The sequence below is a fragment of the Wasmannia auropunctata genome, unplaced genomic scaffold (genome assembly GCF_000956235.1).
Source record: "Wasmannia auropunctata unplaced genomic scaffold, wasmannia.A_1.0 LD336088.1, whole genome shotgun sequence".
Taxonomy (NCBI): domain Eukaryota; kingdom Metazoa; phylum Arthropoda; class Insecta; order Hymenoptera; family Formicidae; genus Wasmannia; species Wasmannia auropunctata.
In genome coordinates, this window is record NW_012026802.1 from 814,981 (window position 1) to 835,365 (window position 20,385).

Below are 20,385 nucleotides of genomic sequence, written 5' to 3' on the forward strand. Positions count from 1 at the left end.
TCTGTTTAATATCTTACATTTCTTAAATCCAAGAAAACTTAGCTAGAAATTACGGATTTATTCTTTATTTGTCGTAGCATCGAAAAATTGATCGTGGCAATTTCGCCACAATTCGCGTTCTCCTGAGGGAGATCGTCGTCGTCGTCGTCGGGCGTTGCATTTGCATTTTATCATGTCCCGAGCGTGTGCGCTCGTTTCAAGGCGAACGAGGAGAGCTTCTGTATAAGCCTAGCTCCGCCGTTGCGAATCGCGCGCTTCCACGCTCGTGCAATTGCGTTTAGCCTGGCTCGGCTCACGATTAGCGTCTCCCAGATCGCGAGACCGTTTCTGTCTCACGAACAGCGGCGTTACTAGGCGAACGTACACCCGGTAGAGGTCTTGTCTTACATCTCGCCATATACATCAGCCGGACAGTACCTTCGTTTTCCTTGGAGTTATAGAATCCGCGACGGCCTTATTTCTCCTTCAATTCGTTTCGTGTTCGTTTGTAATTAAACGGATAGAAAGCGTATTTATAACATCAGAACCGTGAATGGGGCATCACATTCCGGCTCGGCTTTGAAATTCAAATCCATATTGAATGCGTGTTTCCGACTAGAACGTTACATATTTCATTCGATTTGAATACAAGACCTCAGAGGGGAAAAAGGAATAATGATATCAATGATATTATTACGGCAATCATCTCTATGATCTCGCGCGTAGCAGAGAACGCGATTCTCGGTCCTCCGTCCGAGGGAAACCGCCCTCTTACCCATGACCATGAAAACCGGGATGCGCCGTCAGCAGCCGCGGAGTTCACGGACCCCGCGGCCCGCTCACACTCTCCTCCAGACGATGCCGGCAATGCCAATCGATGAAACCGTCTGCCGCGGCAGCCACCACCTCCTCTGCCGCCGCTACGAGCCGGCCGCTCCCCTGACGCAACCTCGGATCTGCCTCCCCCGACGTTGCATCCATACCTACATACATGTGTGTATGCGTGCGTTTGCGCCCTACCCATTCATGCATCGCGAAGTCCGCACGTGTGTGTCAATATTAGCACGCCGTGTTGCGCTATCGCGAAAGCGGAAGACTCGCCTTCCGGCGATCATCGAATCAGATCTGATTAAACGGCGCTCCTGGGAATGTATCGGTTTGCAGGAAGAGCACATTATGTGTGTTGCATCTCGACTGAGCTTTTCAAAAACCAATTACCTGATCAACTCCTTGAAAAAATGATAGAGTGAAAATACTGTATAAAGTTGAAAATTAATCGGGTAGTCTGTAAAATCAAAATTACATAAGCCAGTCTCGCTTGAGATTCACACATAATACGTGTACGTTTCGCATCACGTTGAAAAACTTTGGTAAATTTTATTACCTTCCGTGGCGGATAGGCACTTCCGAGTATACATTAGCAAACAACGACTGATCCAAGTTTTAATTGACTCCAAGCGCATAAACGCCGGTAATGAGCGTGCCGAGGAAGCTATGGTGCGAACGATGTTAACGAGCCTCTTTCTAAATCGTGGTTTTGCGTATGTTGTACACAATCCCGTGATCGTGATACGTATGTACGAGAGAAGAACAACTTACGCGAAATGATGTGACGCTAAGTGACATTTGATGCACACGACCACATATTTAGGCGCCGCGGATGGCCTGACGACTGACGTGTGAAGTTACGCTCATTACGCGACGCCACTGATAGCATTATGTGATCATTGGCCAAGAAATTCGGAAATCGGACATTTTTATTGGCCAACTCCATTAGTGTCCTTTTCATGGACAATAACACATGTATATATTTAACGAAGTATTTTTTTTTAATTCTAATATGACTGGTCTAATTCTGAGATTACTAAAAGAAAAATTATAATATTTTTAATGTTCTTCATTCTTTCTTCAATCGAATGAAATTAATAGCAGAAGAAAGTAAATTAATTTTTTCTAGTTTCAAAAATTGGCCCCCCCTAGAAAAGAGGTTAATGCTTCTACCATGCTTCTTGTGTAGTGTGTACTTAGTGCAACTTGATGCTGTTAGGTTATGCGTCCTTTCAAATGACTCGCGTCTCTCGTTAACGTTGTCGAAGCTTTCAGTTCGAGTCAGTTTTGATAAAGAAGATTGAGAAGCGTCTTTCGTAGAAATCGAGAATCCAGTCGAGCTGAGGAATTTCAAGTAAGCATCACAAGCATATATTGGCCATTCTAGCAATTTTTCCATCCTGTCCCGTCAAGTGTTTCAGCTTGGGAGACCTAAGAGCTCCTCTGATCTTTCGATTCGCTCGCAAGTCGGGAACCGTCCTAATCGTGCTCTGAGGCACTCAATATCGGGGACGTCCCACGATTCACGGATGGCATTTATATAGCACGGCCTCGTGCCTGCATGCGTCCCTGGCATGTACGCGCCACCGCTCGATACGCGCGTCCAGGGTTCGTTAGCCGTCACGGTCGCACGGAAGAGTACCGGAGAGAAAGAGAGAGAGAGAGAAAGAAAAGGGGGAGAGAAAAAGAATCGCGGTTGCTCCGACGGCGGTCGCCGTCGTTCGGTAAAACGTTTCTCTAGCTACAAATACGAATGCAGTCGCCGGCGCGGCGTTTTCATGTGGGCATTGCACACGCGTAGGTGCCTGCCACTCTCTGGAGCGCCTACACCGCCGATCGATACAGCATGCCGCATGCTGTTGCACGTGTGCTGCGTGGACGCGTGGCGTCGAAAGAGACGAAGGAAAGAGAGCCGGTTAGCGGAGGGCCCACCATTAAACGCGATTGCCCAAGTTAATTGGCAGCTAGCGCGAACTCGTTAGCCAGCGATCGTAGGCTCTCGTTCCGCGGATCGACCGGAGTCTACGACAATGCGTCGTCGTCGCGGAGGAGTCCCCCCTCCCCCCCGACTGGCGGCCGATTCCGAGCCGGGGCCCTCGATTTGCGGCGGCTTCAGGCGGATTTAAAACATATTATGATAGTATGATGACAATGGGACTTGGACACGCTTGATACCGATAGCTATTTTGCCTTATCGTTTCCTACTTTAGAATCTGTCTGATGCAGAAATATTATTAAATAATCCTTAAGCTTGTTACGAGATAACATGACTGTAACATGAGGAGGCTTAATCTCGTTCCTCAATGATAATTCGAAAACGTTTAAGTCAACTTGTGTCAGTAAAACATCTCGAAATATTTAACTAAATTGTTAAGCGTTTCGAGATCGTGAATAGACCAATTTATCAGACGCCATAATTTCTAATGTTTGTAATCTTTACAGGCTGTGCGCATTAATGGGAATGCACGACCTAGAGCCATACTTTCCTCGTTTGAAAATGAAGTACTAGAAATCGCGCCGCGGGCACTCTTACTACACACTTGCGTATGAAATATCAGCCTGGACGCCTAATCTATTTCGATGACTCTACCGGTCGGTTTCTGCTGGCGCATCTCGACTGCATCGGCAACCTAGTTTCCTCGTTAACTTCTCGCGGAGGCTCGCTTTTCACCTCCTCGTGTAGTCCACTCGAGAGAAGATTGAAGTCAGGATTTATCCAAGTTCCACTGTGCGAGCGTCGTCTCGCGTCGACTCGCCTCGTTAAATTCCACCGTTTGCAGTTTGCATAATAACCAATAAGAAGCTTATCCCGTCTGGCTGTTTGCCACGGCTCGGCAAGGATCTACGGATGTTCAATTAAATGGAACTAACGGTCGTCTTACGATGCTCGTCGACCTTAAAGCGTTCATAATTTTCTTCCCGATCTCAAGTGCGACGAGCTCGAGCGATACTCGTAATCAAAATAAATCAATTAGTAACGTGTAATAAAGGTACGGTATTTTATTAGAAGTAATATTAAATCACATTACGTTGAGTCTACGTCGATTTTTATCAATTAAAAATTATTCATCTCGCGACGATATTAATCATAATCTAAAACATGTTTGATTCTAAATAGATTAATCGACATTCGAGAAAAGAAAATATATTTTCATGTGCATTAATGTATGAAAAATATTTTGCAGCTTCTACCTTTTATCAAAGTTAGTGACTCTATTTTTCGCGGCATGTCTACATGGCCCGGCGATAGATGCGCGAAACATGCTATTGTCATAATCCGCAGCGTAAGAAGAGAACTACGTTTTATCTGGCCGTACTCCGCCGTCGTGGTTGCGGACAATCGAGATCACGTCCTCGTCTCTTACCGTTACGTGCAGCCAAGCACACGAGTCTTGTGTGCTTGTGTGCGCACACATACCAGTACTTCATACGCCCACACAGGCATATACGAAAAGAATGAAAAAAAGAAAAAGAAAATTTAGCAAAGCGGATACGTAAGGGATATGTGTGAGTTCCCGCTGCCTCTCTGTTGCGTATATTCGGCCTCTTTTTCGAGCTCTCCCTATATACAGGCATATACGACCGGCTACCATATAAGGACCTATACACAGCCTTGTCGATGCTGACCCACCGTTTGAACGTATCTCTCGAAAGCCTCTCTCGCGATCCCAGGAACGTATCGTCCCGGACCCAAAACTCGAGACAAGCGCGACCCACGAGACCGGTTTGTTTTTTTTTATCAGTGTCTTCTGTACTTTCACATGCTCAACATTATATTGTATTACAACTCAGCCTGAAGTATTGCAACCCTGAGAAAATACTAGAGTTTCTCAAATGTCCTCGCAGCTCTTCAATATAGATTTATTACCGTGCAATATCGTTTATCTTTTCAGTCATTCGCTTTGCAAGATCGTTTCGCCCAGAATCGTCGTCCAAAAAAGCATCGTGGAAAAAGGTCGTACAAAATTGATGACCTTGCACTGTTGTCGATGATGTTGCACAATCATGCCGTGTGTACCGATAATGTGGTTAGTATATCTGACGTCCCCGTGACTTCACCCACGTGGAATGCAGACCTTTTCTTACTCTCCGCGTCTCTCTTTTGAATCCGCAAGTTTACTCGCATATGGGCGAATTCGATGTTATCAATTGGCTTTTCAATGGGCTTTCATAAAGCACAAATAACATACTAAAAATATACTGAACACGACATATGTATATATATAAGGTGTTAAATAATTGTAATTTTTCTTTCGCATGTGAACGATTAATATAATTTATTTTGAGATAACACAATATATTAAATGTACCGGAATATTAATTTCATCTATTTCCAGATGCACAGGAAATGTAATCGTTACGCGTACAACGTAGACGTAAAAAGAAAAAAAAACGATCGATTTCGTCATAAATTGCAGAACATAACATCATTAGAAAAAAAGCACGTAGGAGTTAAACACAGATCGATATCGATCACCCACGTAAGCGTAATTAGTATTGCGTTCTTTTCTTACATTTTTTCACGTTGAATCATGCAAAGTTTTAAGTCTGCCTGAATGCGCACAATCGCTGTTGAGAAGCCCGTTTGGTGAAAGGGGGTCAAGCAGAAGGCGGCATCCGACGAATGAGTCATTGACAGTTTAGCGCGTAAATGCGTCGCCAGTACTGGATTCGATATAAGACGTGTACATACATGTTGAGATACACAATGTGTACACTCCGCGACGTTGATTTCACAACTATCGGGTTATGAGCGAAGTAATGTCTGACTCGGTAGCTGCTATTTTTTTTTTTTTTCTTTCGAAAGTGTCGTTTGCTATTTAAAGCGAAAAATGCGTCGATTCATGAAATATTTTTTGAGAATTGTCTCGCTCTCTCTCTCTCTCTCTCTTTGTTTAATGTTTGATGTGAATGTATTGCAATACATCTGTTCGGCCTATATGCACAGCTGTAATTTAACTTTGTAATGTAAAATTGCGAAGAAATAGTCGCGTTCTTTAGAGGAAAGAGGCGACGAAGGAATGCGGGGTATTTATCAAAGTTCCTCTTGTAATGTGCGTCATTATCGTAAATAACAAATGATGGGTGCGGATGAGATCAACTGGCAGCGTAATATTTTGCACGTGAAGCGCGAAGTAAAGGATTGGAAATTCTTTCTCGATTGAATATTCGCGAATACAAATGGATATAGAAATTATCAGATTTTATTATTTACTGAAGCATATAGTAAATATTGCCATGTAATGATCGCGATACTATCTGCAATCATAAGTTAATTATTTACTTTTCATGTATCTCTCATGATTACAAATTACCTGACAAATGTTTCTTTTATTTTGATAATTGCGTGATTTAATACCGACGAAAAATTATTGCTGTGCTTGTGAGCGAGGGAGTGGGGGGGGGGGGGGGAGTGTGACAAGGAAATATACTAGAAGGAAACGGAGACCGGAAGCAACGAGCCACCGCTGTTTCCGTTGCGTGATACATAAATTCGCTGACTGAGAATTGCGTGAGTTTGAAGATAAATCAGATTTCTCATATAATAATTTTTTAAATTCTACAACTTTTTTTCTATTTTTTTTCTACCATTTTATAAATGTAACTTTTCTTAAATTTATTTCTATTTTATAAATTTCCTTATTTCTAACTTAACAGAACTGAACATTTTTATTCTTGTTATATAGCAATGAAAAAAATTGCAAAAGCTGCAAGCAAAATGAAAAAAGAAACTGTGATGTGTCATATCTCGGTCGCGATCTTTCGAATTTAAAAAGAGGAAACTTCTAAAGTATCGAGTCTGCGAAATTTTAATTGTGTTCGGCGAACGTATCGGCGAATAAAGTTCCTCGCTGGCATTTTCGCTGTATTTGCGATGTATCGTGACGGTGCGACGTGCAATTCCGACGTGTTGTTGCCGATAACTTCGTTCCCGGCTTCGTTGGCATTCAATAGCAGCCGCTGTTGTCAGCGCGCGGATTGTTGGTGCGGGCGGCGCTTCAACAAAGGAAACGACACGTTCGCGTTAACAATTGGAAACTGCGCGGTGCCGTTTCTCGCTGATACGTATTTGTTTGGGGCGATGCTCTTTGTGCACCTTACGTGGAAATGGTTCTCGTACTTAATAACACGTGCAATATCGCCCGTGTTCCGCTATCTTCCAGGAAGTTAAATCGATTCTGTTACGAGCAGGTGCTCGTACACCTTGCACGGACACCTTTTACATTATTATCATAATATGTAGCGAAGTATATGTACTGTTATTCGTTAAATATAAAAAAATAGATATAAGAAACTATAGAAATTATAAATTCGAAATTAAGAAAAAAAGCATTACTTATACAAAACCAATTTTCTGTTTCGCGTTTTAATAGATGTATATATACATTATACTTAAAAAAAACAGACAATCACATTTGGGATATTTGTTGCGTACTAATTGCTGTAAATCAACAACGTACTTCAGATTATAACACATTACGATTTTTATTTACACACATTGACATTTTCTTAACAGTTCGATAATTTCAAATTCTTCAAGAATTTTCAAGTAATAAAATTATTGCACATAGAACATTTCCGTAAAATACAATACATATTTTACTGTTATTAGATATTGAAAATTGGAAATTTTTTAATCGGAGTAATTTTAATTGGAGTTATATACTTCAATTTTTTAGGATGTACATTGCGCGAAGATGATTGAACTTACAATTATTTCTGTTTTACAGATTAAGAAGTACAAGGCTAAATCATGTCGAGTCCGTCGTTGAAGGACCTGCCTAAAGTAGCTCTAGACCTGAAAAGCGAATTGGAAGGTTTCAATCATGGCTGCATGAAGAAAGCCGCTACTGCCGAGAAGAACGTTTTACCCTCCGCCGAAGGTATGTTAATTCCAAGAATAATTCAGTTAACTTCGTTTGAAATTGATTTACGAATCGAATTCTCTTATTTATATGCTTTTTATTATATGTTTTATTCGTATATTTAATATTTAACGAGTATATATATTTTTATTAATTTTACAACTAATATTTGATTAATTAATATATGATTAATGTTGTGTGTGTTTGGTGTTTTTTATTCTAATTTATATGATTAAAAAATTGATCTTTATTTCTATCCAAGTAAGATTAGACGCGTTTAGTATTATAAATGCGGCTTATAAAGAAAGGATTGAATTTGCTCGTGCAAAATGTATAAGTAAGGGAAGTGATTTAAGCGCAAAGCTCACCAATGCGGTACTTCCTTAAAAACGATAGCTGCAATAAAAATGTGTGAATTGCTGACGTAGACGTGCGACAGGAGCGGCAGCATTCTGAGTTGATACATGGCGTGGAAACCTTTAAGACAGATCAGTTGAAGCACGCCGACACGAAAGAGAAGATTGTGTTGCCTAACGCCAAAGGTATTGCCCATTAAAGATCGGAGAGACTTCTGGAACTTCATTCTTCAATCCTGCGAGGAGTACATCCTTGGCTTTTTCACGGTGGCAGCGGAAATCCAAAGTCAACTATCGCTTCCGCTTCTCGAAGAACAATCTCTCGCCTGCAAAGCTTTCTCTTAGAATAATTCGATAATAAAATTTTCAATACGAAAATTTTACTGGTAGCTTTGATGGCATTTTGGGATCATATTGCTTGTTTTTTTTTCATTAATTTCTTGCTGCACTATCTTGTAACATAAAATTTAGAACAGATCTTAAGAAGTGACTTTTCTACAATATTTATGCAGGTCTTTCTAGATTCGTCTACTCTCATTTTATATGGATTCCTCCTTGATGCAATCTGAAATCGATGTTCCCTCAGTTGTTGAAAAGTCGAGTTATAAACTGTTCAAAATACAAGGCTTCTCACGACTTATATGTCTAATAAATTTGGATTAAAATATATAATAGAATTAAAGAATAAAAAAAAATTAAAATCAAATATATTCTAGGATATTTTATACATACAAGTAGCAAGAAGTTAATCTGATATTTAGGAGAATAAATTCAAGATATAATTTATTAATAAATTGCCCATTAATTCTGTTAAAAATTATTAAGAAAACTTTAGCTTCTTTTAACTTGAGCTCAAATGTAATGCGTAATTTCGCTTCATAAAAATGCGTACACTTTATCTGCATACATGCGGGATATTAATAGCAGCAAGTGCCTTATAAAGGAAGGACGACAAACGGTACCAATCATTGATTGAGCGCCGTTCGTCGATTATTATGCGGCGATCGTAAATCGCGCAAACAGTTTTTGAATTTATTCTCCGCTAAACCATTCGAGCTACGCTACTAGCTGGAAATAACAAATTTGTAGCCAGCTGCTAAGAGGGTTCATTCTTGATTCTGCGATTCTGTTTTTTATATCCATCGTTTCGTTTCTGAAATCTGATTTGCTTGCTTTTAGACGTCGCCGCGGAGAAGACTCAGCAAACATTGATCGCCGGCATCGAAAAGTTTGACACCGCAAGTCTGAAGCACACCGAGACGCAGGAAAAGAACCCGTTACCCGATAAAGATGGTACGATATATAAGTCAGGCTTTTAAATGTACTTACGTACAGAATACTTTATTAATTACTATTAAATTAAAAGCGAGTAGAAATTTATCTTATAAAATTGTACATTTTTAATATTTAAAGATTGATTTTAACACGGTGGGTTTTTAATCTTTTCGTTCGATTTTTATTGTTGGTAATATTATAAATATTTAGTCTTTAAAGATTGATTTTAAAACGGTGGATTTTTAATCTTTCCGTTCGATTTTTACTATTGGTAACAAGTCATGGAATAGTAAAATAGTTTATTACAAGTAATTATTTTATTAAATGATAATTATAAATTCGAATTTATTACGAAATTTTGTTAATTTCTTATGCAGCGATCCAGCAAGAAAAAGGGAAACAACAGTTAATATCCGGTATCGAGAATTTCGATCCGGCAAAGCTGAAACATGCGGAAACCCTCGAGAAAAATCCTCTGCCCACCAAAGAAGGTTCGTACACTGCACGCTCTCAACTTATGCTCTTGTATCTGTTCGAGATGATGTGTCGCTCACTTAGGCAATGTTATTTCAGCGATCGATGCCGAGAAGGTAGCCGCTTAGAGAAGCTGCCACACTGAAAAACGAAGGAAAGGAACGGGAACGGCGCGACTCGTCGCTTCTTCCATTTTCTATATCCGTGACATTTTATAACAATTATTCGTACATTGCCAAGGAAAAAAAAGCGCGAATGCGAAGCACTGTATTAGTCGTAATGCTATGAGTATACTTATCCTATCGCCGTTTTATGGCGTTGTCCTTTTGGCGAGATCAGAAGATTTGATCGAAAAAAAAACGTGTAACGTTTGAGTTAGCCGATGACGATACCGCTGCCGCTTGTTCCACCTCGGTACGATTCTGCCGCTTTGAAAGACAATTCGGTGACAACGACAAGAATTAGGTAATGACACGAATGAGAGCAAACCTAAATACAGCTCTTGTCTCGCGCGCATTGTAAGTTTATCTAACTTATCTTCTCGCTGCATCTACTCATTTTGTTGCTAAATACGTGACAAATATTCAATTTTACCAACAGCCGAATACGGCTGCTTAGAGAGCGAAAGACTTGTGACAAGAGAAAGAAAGTGAATGTGGCGAGTTAAAAATTAATTTTAACGAGACAGACGAGGGTCCAATTTGACAGATCACCGGAACACTGCACGGGATCGTCATCTCGCCAGAGGATGTAGTTTTTTTTACATCGAGAGAGCTGCACGCGCGTGTATATTCGTTATTTTCGATATAAGCAAGCAAAATTGTCGGTGGTATTGCATTTGATGCGTTACAGCAGACATCGCGGAAGTACACACGTACATACAGTGGTCAATTTTATATTTATGTATTGTAAAAATCATATTTTGTATAAACGGGCTATTGTACTTTTTTAATATTTCGTATACATCGCATTGTCATTTCGACGAAATTATTACGAGGAATAAAAAAGAAGTAATTTGTACAGAAGTGATATCTGCTTTTTTTGGCCCTAATTAAATTTTATTAGCTTGAAAGACATTTACTTTTTGTTTTCCGTCCATAAATATGTGCAACGGAAATTGTGTGTATACTGCATATATTTATTTTATAGTTGCGTTTAGCACTAAATCTGGCTATTATTACTTCCGATTTTTATTTATCATGTGTAAACGATATCCTGAGAGAATTGAAAGCTAGCCGCATTTAACACTAGATGCAGGATGCGAATATTATTATCATTGTTAGGATTATAGTAATTTTCTATTCTAAGTCTTTTTATAACAATTTACAATTTAATATGTGATAATCTGCAAAATCAATGCTTTTAATGAGCTACAGTTAATATATAATATTAGCTACAGCTTATAATATAATAGATCTGCAAAATAATCAGCGTCAATTAAATTAACCATTTATAAGGATTTACAAAAGGATTGAAAAGAATAATTGATTTTATTAGAGACTTATTTTTAGACCATTCCATGTTGCGTTTTTTTTTAATCATAAAGGAATAAACATCCGTCCAGGATTAATATTTACATTAATTAACGTAACTCTAAATGATTAAATTGACATATATCTGTAGACCACGTAAAACTAAATCGCAATCTTTAGAATGAGATAAGAGTTGAACATCGAATTGAAATTTGGCGCTTATTTACCTGTACCGGGATTCTCAAACGCTTCAGGACGATTGTCGGTATCGTCGCGCAGCTTTTCTTACATATATAGTCATACATATATAAAAAAGGCTGTGCAACGATACCATCAATCGTAGTTAGGCGTTTGAGAATCCCGGTACTGGACTTCTATTCTGTATCTACTACCGATAATTGTCGATATCATTACCCGATTTTATATTAACCAATGACAAATTCGATGTCGTTGTATTGTCGTTTTCTATACATTAGCACAGCATTTTTTAATACGTAAAATATCTAACGATGATGTAATACAACGCGATACTAACTGCACTCGTTAAAAGTTATAAAAGTTACAGAATCGGGATACTGCAGATACGCTGCTTGGCCAGGAAAGCGGAAGTCGAAGGAGACGATTTCGAAATTGCGATTGGTTAATGTATCGACAACGTCGCCCACGTCGGCCAATCGTGTCGCTACAAGACGCATCTTCCCGTCTTCCCGAGCCGCCGGCTCCTCTTCGTCAAAGGCTCTCTCGCCAAGGCTCTCGATTAATTTTGACCAGAGTCGTCGTATCTCGGAGGGCGGAATTTCCTTTCGTAATGTCCGGTGCTTGAATTCGACGATATCTTCATGTTGTGCGGAACGAAATCGTATGAGCGTATTGAGTAAAACGTGAGTATCCTCTTCGCCGATCCAAGATCTCGCTCGATTCGCAGTTCTTAAATGCAGTATCTCGGAACGTCGCGAGTAAATTTCGCTTGTGAGTGCAATCCGATTAACAATCGCAATCGGATCGTCATCACATCAACAATCGCTCGCGATGTGTGCGAGAGGTAGCGAACCCTGTGATATTTCTCAGACGAATCTACGGCCGGTGCCTTCTATTTAGCGACGAAAAGCGAATTCTGTTATTGTTGTCATTGAATGTCACTGTTGTTGAAAAAAAAAAAAAAAGACAGAACGATGCTTGTGTCTGATCGCTAAATGGACGATACCCCCTACACCTAGACGTCATTGGGAGGGGGAGGGGAAAGTGGGTAACGACTAACGAATAAACATCACGGCATCACGTATTCTGCGTTTGAAGTCAAACGGCAAATCGAGCAAATGGCCGTTGTTTTTCCGCAAAGTCCGTGATGGTGCCGTTCTGCTGGTGGGAGTAGGTGGAGAAGATTAAGGTGAATATTCCGCCCTTTTTCCTCTCCTTTCCGTCTATTTTTTCCACGCAAGAGTTTTTTTTCTGGCTATCGCGAGAAAGCCTGCCTCTACTTTCCCGAAAAACCACCTTCCCGAGGTATATACGCCTCGAGTCGCGGCAGTCGCGGGACCAACGCATGGTTTCTCCTCTTATTCGCAACTTCGCATCTCCTTTCGATCGTGGAAATCCGTTTGACCTTGGCTCTTGGAAAGGTCGAAGAGAAAGTTTGGCCAATTGATCGATTTTCCCATGAAATGCCTCATCATTCGATTATCTGTGATCGGTTTGTATTTACAATCGCGTCTTCGTTGCCCTTTCTGATATATCGGCATACTCTTTGTCCTTTTGTCGCGGTGCGATAGTGTGAGATTAAAGTAAACTTCGATAACCTGTGACTATTTCCGTGAATATCACGCGTCTCGGTACGTTTTCTTCCGAATGTTTTAAAAAAGAACGATCTTTTGTTTCTTGTTAATTACTTTTATTTGTACTGGACCCATTATTTTACTACGATGTAGATCCACATTTTTTGCGAAATTTTAGTGTATCTTTATGTGTTGCATCATATGATTTTTTTCTACTCTATAATCGTAGTTACTCTACCCACACTTTTGTTTAGAAATTTGTGCCAATTTTCTATGCCTTAATTTTATATTGTAAAATTCTGACAATTTTTTTATTTTGTAAGACAATGGACTTGCTGATCATTCATATTCTAATTCTAGCATATATTATATGTATATTCTAGTACATAAATTGAAAACTAATAAACTATATAGAGATTTATGTTCATATTTTTAGAGAGGGAGATACTGTTAACATTATATATTATTTTATTAACTTAGATAAAAAAATTAATTAACTCTTCCAAGTTTATCATTAAAAATATATTATAAAAAGATTAGGTTAGAATTTTTATATTTAAGCCATTGTTATAATTTATTTCTTTTGAGATTTCTATCATTATTTATTTATTTTTTTAGAAAATAAAAAAGTATCTTTCCCTTGAATTACTCTGTGGATAGAGTATATCAAAGACAAAAAATATTTAGCAGTATCTAACAGTATAAAGAGATATAAGAAGGTAAGGTAATGATAATTCTGAGATTGTGAAAATAAGGAAGATTAGGTACTTTGTTAGCTAAATGTATATATTTGTAGCAGTATATTGAATAGTAATGTCGACTAGAGGGATGTCGAAACGGGTGCAGGAGCCAGTTGATCAATGGCTGGCAAAGGAAGGGTACTTCAGGAAAGCTACTGCCAGGGATCCAACCTGCTTATTCAGAGCAATCAGCGAACAAGTGTATCATACGCAACATTATCACCTACGAGTGAGAAAAGAATGCACGGAATTTATGAAGAAAAAGAGACACTTGTTCATGGATGTTAGTGTCTCTATGATTGTCTGTGACTGTCCGTTTTCGTATCAAGAGAATTTACTCTCATTTTTCTGGTCTTTTTTGTTTTAACAGTCTGTATCGATGTCATTTGATTACTATCTTAAAGAAATGCAATGTTTCACGGAGTGGGGAGGCGTAAACGAAATTCGTGCCATGTCCTTGCTGTACAAGAGAGATGTAATCGTGTTCATCGGAGAGAAACAGATATGCGAGAACGTTACCAATAACGGCTTTAAAAAAGCCGTTATATTGCTTTGTCACACAGAGGGGAAGCAATATGAGCCTGTTTACCCGATGGCTTTTGTACAATCAGCTGCATACTGCCAATGTACATATTTCTTATTGATATAGTTCGCGTCGTGTCTATAAACGAGTTTTCAAAATTTTTTGTAATCTTTTTTTTGCAGCTATTGTCTATGAAGTTGTATATAGGTATATGTATCAAATACCTAACATAAAGACTATTGCGGATAGAATGCTGCATAATCGAACTCCCTCACTTAGACACGACAGATTTTTTCAGAAGGGAAATCTTGACATTAGGGAGTAAGTTATTTCATCAGATCCCATAATGAAAATTATGGTTTAAGCATTTTAAGTAAATATTAGAAAAAAACGTAGATTGTTTTTAAAAATGATATATATTTCCGCAGACAATTGATTGAAGATTTATACAAAAAAGTAAAAAATGATAATGATGATATGGACGAAACGCAAACCGACTGGAAGGAAACACCACCTATTCCTTATAAAGTTGCAAAAGCGCTGGCTCCTGATCTATATCGTAATATAGAGTTAGATATATGGCACGAATTGAAACGAGGTATATAATATAGAAACTTCACTTTTTATTCCCTTTTTCAAGTAAGAGCAATATTTAAAAATAAAATTATCTGTGTATGCGCAGAGGTAAAATCTGCAGGCTGGAACAGGTATAACAGTAATGAGCTGCAAGTCGGCGGCAAATGTCTTATAGAGATTAGCGTAAACGATCTAGAACATTGTGACGGAAATAACAATAAGAATTTGCGCGTTAATCTGTCGGAATGTGGTACCAGTGATACTGATAATAAAATTGAGCAACAAAAATTGAAGCAAGGGCCCCTTTGGCTGCAAGGTTATATACAGGAAATGAATACAGAGAAGGAGCCAGTTTTAGTTTTTATCAAAGACCTGGGAGAGAAAAAATTTGTTCCATATGATGCTCTGAAGCCATTACCTTTAGTAAGAAGAAATAGGCAAAAAACTTGGGTGCCGATCAATAGAAACCACTCAGTTACTCCGGATTCAAGTTAGTTTATTAAATTATTAAACATAATATTGTATTATTTACATGTAACGGATCTTTATTTTGTATTTAATTAGATCGACGTTGGAAAAAACCATATAATAATTCCTTCTCACGAAAAAGAAGGGATACCATAACTACGACAAATGAAACCTCAAATAATACAAACAAAAATGTATTAATAAATAGTGATGGTCATAATAATAATAATAATATTGATAATACTAATATCAATAAAGTTGATAAAACTGGGTGTGACGAACATCAACAAACCTACGACAAACCTCAGTATGTATATTTATTAGAATATTATTTGTGTTTTATAAAAGTATTGTTTCGCATTTTTGTAATAAAAAAAAACTGAATTCTTTACAAATGTGTTGGTTTTGTTTTCAGTAAAATAGATCAAAGCCAAACATTAGAAAATCATTCTAAAGAAGATTCTTCTAATTATGCGACAAATGTAAGTAAGATTTTTCGTAAGAAAATTCGTATTCGAAATGCTTAAATTATTAAAACTCATATCTTTCGCCTTTCGTTCGCAGGAAGAGGCTAACAGCGTACCTGTGACAACTATACTTGACAATTCACAATCTACGATGTCAAGCAACGTAACACGGGAAATAACGGAAGGACGCAAAAAACCCCATGCAGTATTTAGAAGGATGAACAATACTGTAAGAAATAAGACTGAAAAATTCAATTATTTTGGTAAGAATCTTCAGAATTCAAGCTCTAAAGTATTAAATAAGACCACCTTTCAATGGTAATTTGTTTCAAATAAATAACATATTACCTTGTATACGCTATAATTTAAAAACTTGTAAATTTTTTATATTTCCAGAGTACTGTAAAAATTTTTTAAAATTTAAGTTTTCACTCTTTGTTTAAATTAACTAAAAGTGTGTATACTACATAATAGTAATGAAAAAATCGCTATGCAAAATTTTGTAACTTGATTTTAACACATTTAATATTAGTCGTTTGCGCTATAACAGCTTGTCACATTGCACATACATAATTATTTCAGCAAATAATGAATTTATTTGTTACAAGTTAACTAAATTAAAATTTACTGGCAATTAAATATGTAAGTCTTAATTTTTCTCAAAAGTACCCGAACATTTTTGATCTTAATTGCAGGTAATTCACAAGCAAACATGTATGGCAATTCAAATATATCTTACGTTGCCCCAGATAACGCCAGTGCCTATTCCTATCATCCATACATGTCAGGAAATTTGTCGATAAATGGGGAACACAATCCCAACCAAATTGATCGTACGTATTTTATGACATTATACATATAGCGATATTATATATACGGCATAATTTCATATTACAATGCTTGTTTACAAATAATATTTTCTTCTATTTCCTACATTTCTTTTTTAGATTCATTTACACCGAATATCTTTTATAATTTACATTTGCTACTGGAGGTACGTAGTGGATAAAAAAGAGTAATTGTAATTATAATTTATTGATTATTTTTAAATATACTTTGCACAGGAGCGTTCTATAAATCCAACTTATTACGGACCGATAATGTATGGACCGAATCATCAAGGCACGCAGTCTTTGGGCGCACCATCAAATGCTCGTATGTACAGTAATTATCAATAAAAATCAATATAAATGATCGATGATGAAACTTATTCTATACAAATTTTAATAGATGTTCCGTGTATGAGTAAAGAGGAAATAGATCATCTTGTTAACGATATGCAAAAGTGTTCGTTAACGTACAACGAAGGAGCAAATGTCAGTGCTGAGCTTTCCAATGCTTTCCATTTGAACATGAATTGTGTGCAAAATGGAAAGCAATCAAAAAATTCGAGCGGGAAAGACTCCTTGTATCAAATTCAGCAGAAGGGAAAGCAAACCGGAACTGTTAAAGGTAATAATAAAAAAACTTAATGCGGCAATATCTTAGGAAGTGAATTTACAGTAAAACGAAAACATTATATTAAAATTGAAGGAATATTCACTTTTATTGTCTTTTACAACACAAGGTAGAATTCAAAAAAATTGAAGAAAAGGAACCAAAATATCAAATTCTTGCAATTAAACTTGTAATCGAAATGTTTCATCTAGAGAAAAGAAGCAATGACAAATTCAGAACAAGACAGCAGCAAGATGAAAATAATTACGTTATATAATAAAAATTAAGCAAATGGATAAATAATTAAAATGAAAAATTTTAGTAATTAAAATATAAGTTTAACTTACTAGAAATAATTCAAACTCAGCAGAATTTATGAACAAAGAACAGGATAAAAGAGACTGATACATACAAATATAGCGATGTGTCTTCTACCCTTCCCCTCTCCTTTTCCTTCATCTCTTCCCCTCTCTCCCTCTTTCACCCCAAAAAAACCGTAAAATGTCAACAGCATATTTATATAATATTTTGATAACATTACCGTTAATATTAGATGATCACTGTTCTTGGTGATGGAAGATACATTGCTTAATTTTATTAAATTAGTTTCTATCAGTATAGTTCTTTGTTTCTAGGCTCGTATATATTTAAATTATTTCTGGTAAGCTTTAATTTTACTTTATTTCTTGAAAATTGAATATTTACTGTTTTAACTTATCTGCATTTGTTACATAATTTTTAGTAACAATTTATTAATTTATATGACAACTAAAAGTTTTTTTCTTCTATTTTCTCTTGTTTTGAATTTGCCATCTCTTGGACCTTTTCTAGGCGAATTATTGCGATTTTAAAAATCTATATCAAATTGTTACAAATACGAATAGAATTGAAAAATGAATTAGAAAATATAAATATGAAAACTCAATTATACGTAGTTAATATATTCTCATTAGATCTATATCCCTTTTCTAAAGATCCACTGGATCGTTTTTTACTTCACTTTCTTTTGTAGGCAATAAGATACGAAACCGCCAACAAAACGCTCGTGGATCGGCGTATATGCAGCAATACTCGGGTCATCAGTACGACGCGGCGATGTCGAATGGTTCTATGAATCCGTATGACGCGCGAAGGCACGACATGCACGTGCTACAGTCGCAGCAGCATCACTGGGATCCGATGTCGCATCAGATAGCACCTATGATAACACCTGGCCCGGCAAACGGATATACACCGCCGCAATATACAACGTCGAGCCCGATATTCCCATATCATGAGCTTTCATCACACTACACTAACGAAGGCAACTCCGGAAATACCTCGTATTACTTGGGAAACGGTGGTTACATATCTGTACCGTACTTATCGCCTCAGCACGTCGACGCGGCTGAGAACGGAGGTGTACCCGCTCCATCGTACCCGCAGCATTTTTATTCGATGACCGAGGCTTACCCGCCTGCGGGCCACTCTTCAACAAATGGCCAGCCGATGATGTACTCGCAACCGATGATGTATCCACAGTCGATGCAATATCACACTGTACCACCGCCGTCGCCGCACATGCAGGAACAATGGAGCCCGACGTTGGGGCCGCAGCCCTATGTTTCCCAATGTATAGCTCCAACTCCAGGTCCGGCTCCGATAGAACCGTCCCTTAACGGACAATGTACCATTCCGAAAGGTTCACTTTAGATTACACTTACTTTGAAGACTGACAATTTATAAAATTTAATCTCTAATAATAACAATTAAAAATAGTATCAATAGTTAACGACGTTTTATTCGTCAAAAGTAAGATTCTGACGACTGAAGATAATTATAAAATATAAGTGAGGTTTGATATAATTGTTAAAGCTTTATTAATTCTTAAATAGGACCTATTTGATAATCCCAATTGATATACCAATTAAGCACCATGAGTGTTTGAATAACGATGGATTAAAAATAACAGTGATCATCACTGTTATTTTCAATCCATTATTAAAAAAGTAACAGTGATGATCACTATTATTTTTAATTTATCGTTATTCAAACACTCATGGTGCTTAATTGGTATATTAATTGGGATTATCAATAGGTCTATTTAAGATTTAACAAAGTCTTAACAATTATATCAAACCTCGCTTATAATTACCCTTCAATCTTCAGAATTTTACTTTTGACGAATAAAATGTCGTTAACTATTGACACTATTTTTATATTTTGTTATAATTATGGAGATTCGATTTTATAATTACTTTCAAACTTAATCATATTCAAAAAGTATTTGGCTTTCACCTATTTAGAGAGTATATATAGCATAAGTTAATATATATAGTATACAATATGATATAAGATTAGTATAGTACAAGATCTTGTAATCCGTTAATAGTATTAGATATACTAAAGTTGGTTAACGTATACACAATTTTTACTTAACATTAACCTTTATACAACTTTTGCTAAACATTTTGTGAATAAATAATGCAGAAAGATTAATCGATATCTATTTTGTTTCTTCTCAATTTCTTTTAAATTGGATAAATATTTTTTTCTTTACTAGTATTCTGTAACATCGGCCTTTATTTTTTGCTTGTATTTGAAATAGAATAAAAAAAAAATTTTTTTTAAAGAGCCAGATTATTTTAGTATGTCCGAATTTTACTAATAAGTCATGATTAAATTATGCAAAGGATTTGCGTGTCTTCATGATTGTAACTGATGAGTAAACCGATGTGACCTTGACATACATGAACGTAAGTACATCGACGTATCATTTAAAATTTCTAGAATTTCAAGAGTATCACGCAATCTTCGAAACACTGCGATTCATAAAAGGAAGCTATAAATTGTCGAGGTTTTCTTAAAGATTTTCACGATATTCAAAACAGAATCCGCGCATAGATTAATTTGTTGGATAGAATCTACGTATGTACATATATACTTTTGAGTTGCGCATCGTACATACAATATTAAAACAAAAAAAAGTTTGGTACATGGACAAACGATTCAGTGATTGATCGTCAACGAAATTGGGACACTCTTATATATATGCATATATATTTCATAGAAATTCTAATATCGAACCGTACAATATTCTCCCCCATGTAAGATACATGCGAAAAAGAAAATTATCTCTACGATACATATCTTAAAAGCGGTAAGGTTTACGT

General features: G+C 37.0%; 2 protein-coding genes and 1 long non-coding RNA gene across 20 annotated transcripts in view; 2 read left to right on the forward strand and 1 right to left on the reverse strand.

The window, feature by feature from the left end:
• The window catches only part of LOC105448149, a 3,236-nt gene extending 1,387 nt beyond the window's left edge, over nucleotides 1-1,849 (reverse strand). The window contains exons 1-2 of one of the 3 annotated variants that reach the window (XR_974195.1): nucleotides 1,364-1,849; nucleotides 18-1,264 (exon numbers count right to left, since the gene is read on the reverse strand). This is a non-coding gene — a long non-coding RNA (uncharacterized LOC105448149). Of the gene's footprint in view, nucleotides 1-17 lie in introns of all 3 variants that reach the window. The other 2 variants (XR_974196.1, XR_974194.1) reach the window with 2 other exon arrangements.
• LOC105448148 overlaps nucleotides 1-10,803 on the forward strand; it is a 13,054-nt gene extending 2,251 nt beyond the window's left edge. For 3 of the 11 annotated variants that reach the window (XM_011686557.1, XM_011686556.1, XM_011686558.1), the window contains exons 2-7: nucleotides 3,250-3,797; nucleotides 3,993-4,314; nucleotides 4,380-4,531; nucleotides 4,701-4,835; nucleotides 5,145-5,288; nucleotides 7,539-7,671. In XM_011686557.1, the coding sequence (XP_011684859.1) occupies nucleotides 4,311-4,314; nucleotides 4,380-4,531; nucleotides 4,701-4,835; nucleotides 5,145-5,288; nucleotides 7,539-7,580 (477 nt within the window). In that variant the 5' untranslated portion in view covers nucleotides 3,250-3,797; nucleotides 3,993-4,310 and the 3' untranslated portion in view covers nucleotides 7,581-7,671. Of the gene's footprint in view, nucleotides 1-1,992; nucleotides 2,162-2,220; nucleotides 2,532-3,249; nucleotides 3,798-3,992; nucleotides 4,315-4,379; nucleotides 4,532-4,700; nucleotides 4,836-5,144; nucleotides 5,289-7,261; nucleotides 7,358-7,538; nucleotides 7,692-8,101; nucleotides 8,216-9,208; nucleotides 9,323-9,681; nucleotides 9,796-9,877 lie in introns of those variants that run through there. The other 8 variants (XM_011686547.1, XM_011686552.1, XM_011686554.1 and 5 more) reach the window with 7 other exon arrangements.
• A 741-nt stretch (nucleotides 10,804-11,544) lies between these two features.
• On the forward strand, nucleotides 11,545-19,840 carry LOC105448150 (protein kinase 4-like). Of its 6 annotated transcripts, none has more exons than XM_011686561.1 (15): nucleotides 11,545-12,131; nucleotides 13,641-13,741; nucleotides 13,819-14,045; nucleotides 14,133-14,388; nucleotides 14,468-14,606; nucleotides 14,714-14,883; nucleotides 14,968-15,351; nucleotides 15,426-15,636; nucleotides 15,745-15,811; nucleotides 15,894-16,059; nucleotides 16,492-16,629; nucleotides 16,744-16,790; nucleotides 16,861-16,951; nucleotides 17,027-17,248; nucleotides 18,246-19,840. In XM_011686561.1, the coding sequence occupies exons 3-15, from the start codon at nucleotides 13,836-13,838 to the stop codon at nucleotides 18,923-18,925; spliced, it is 2,781 nt and encodes a 926-aa protein (XP_011684863.1). In that variant the 5' UTR covers nucleotides 11,545-12,131; nucleotides 13,641-13,741; nucleotides 13,819-13,835; the 3' UTR covers nucleotides 18,926-19,840. The 6 variants fall into 6 exon arrangements, with proteins under 6 accessions (XP_011684863.1, XP_011684866.1, XP_011684867.1 ...); XM_011686564.1 differs by lacking the exon at nucleotides 11,545-12,131 and adding an exon at nucleotides 12,138-12,637 and having other exon boundaries at nucleotides 13,641-13,746; XM_011686565.1 differs by lacking the exon at nucleotides 11,545-12,131 and adding an exon at nucleotides 12,138-12,637 and having other exon boundaries at nucleotides 13,641-13,746; nucleotides 13,822-14,045.
• Nucleotides 19,841-20,385: the final 545 nt, after the last annotated feature.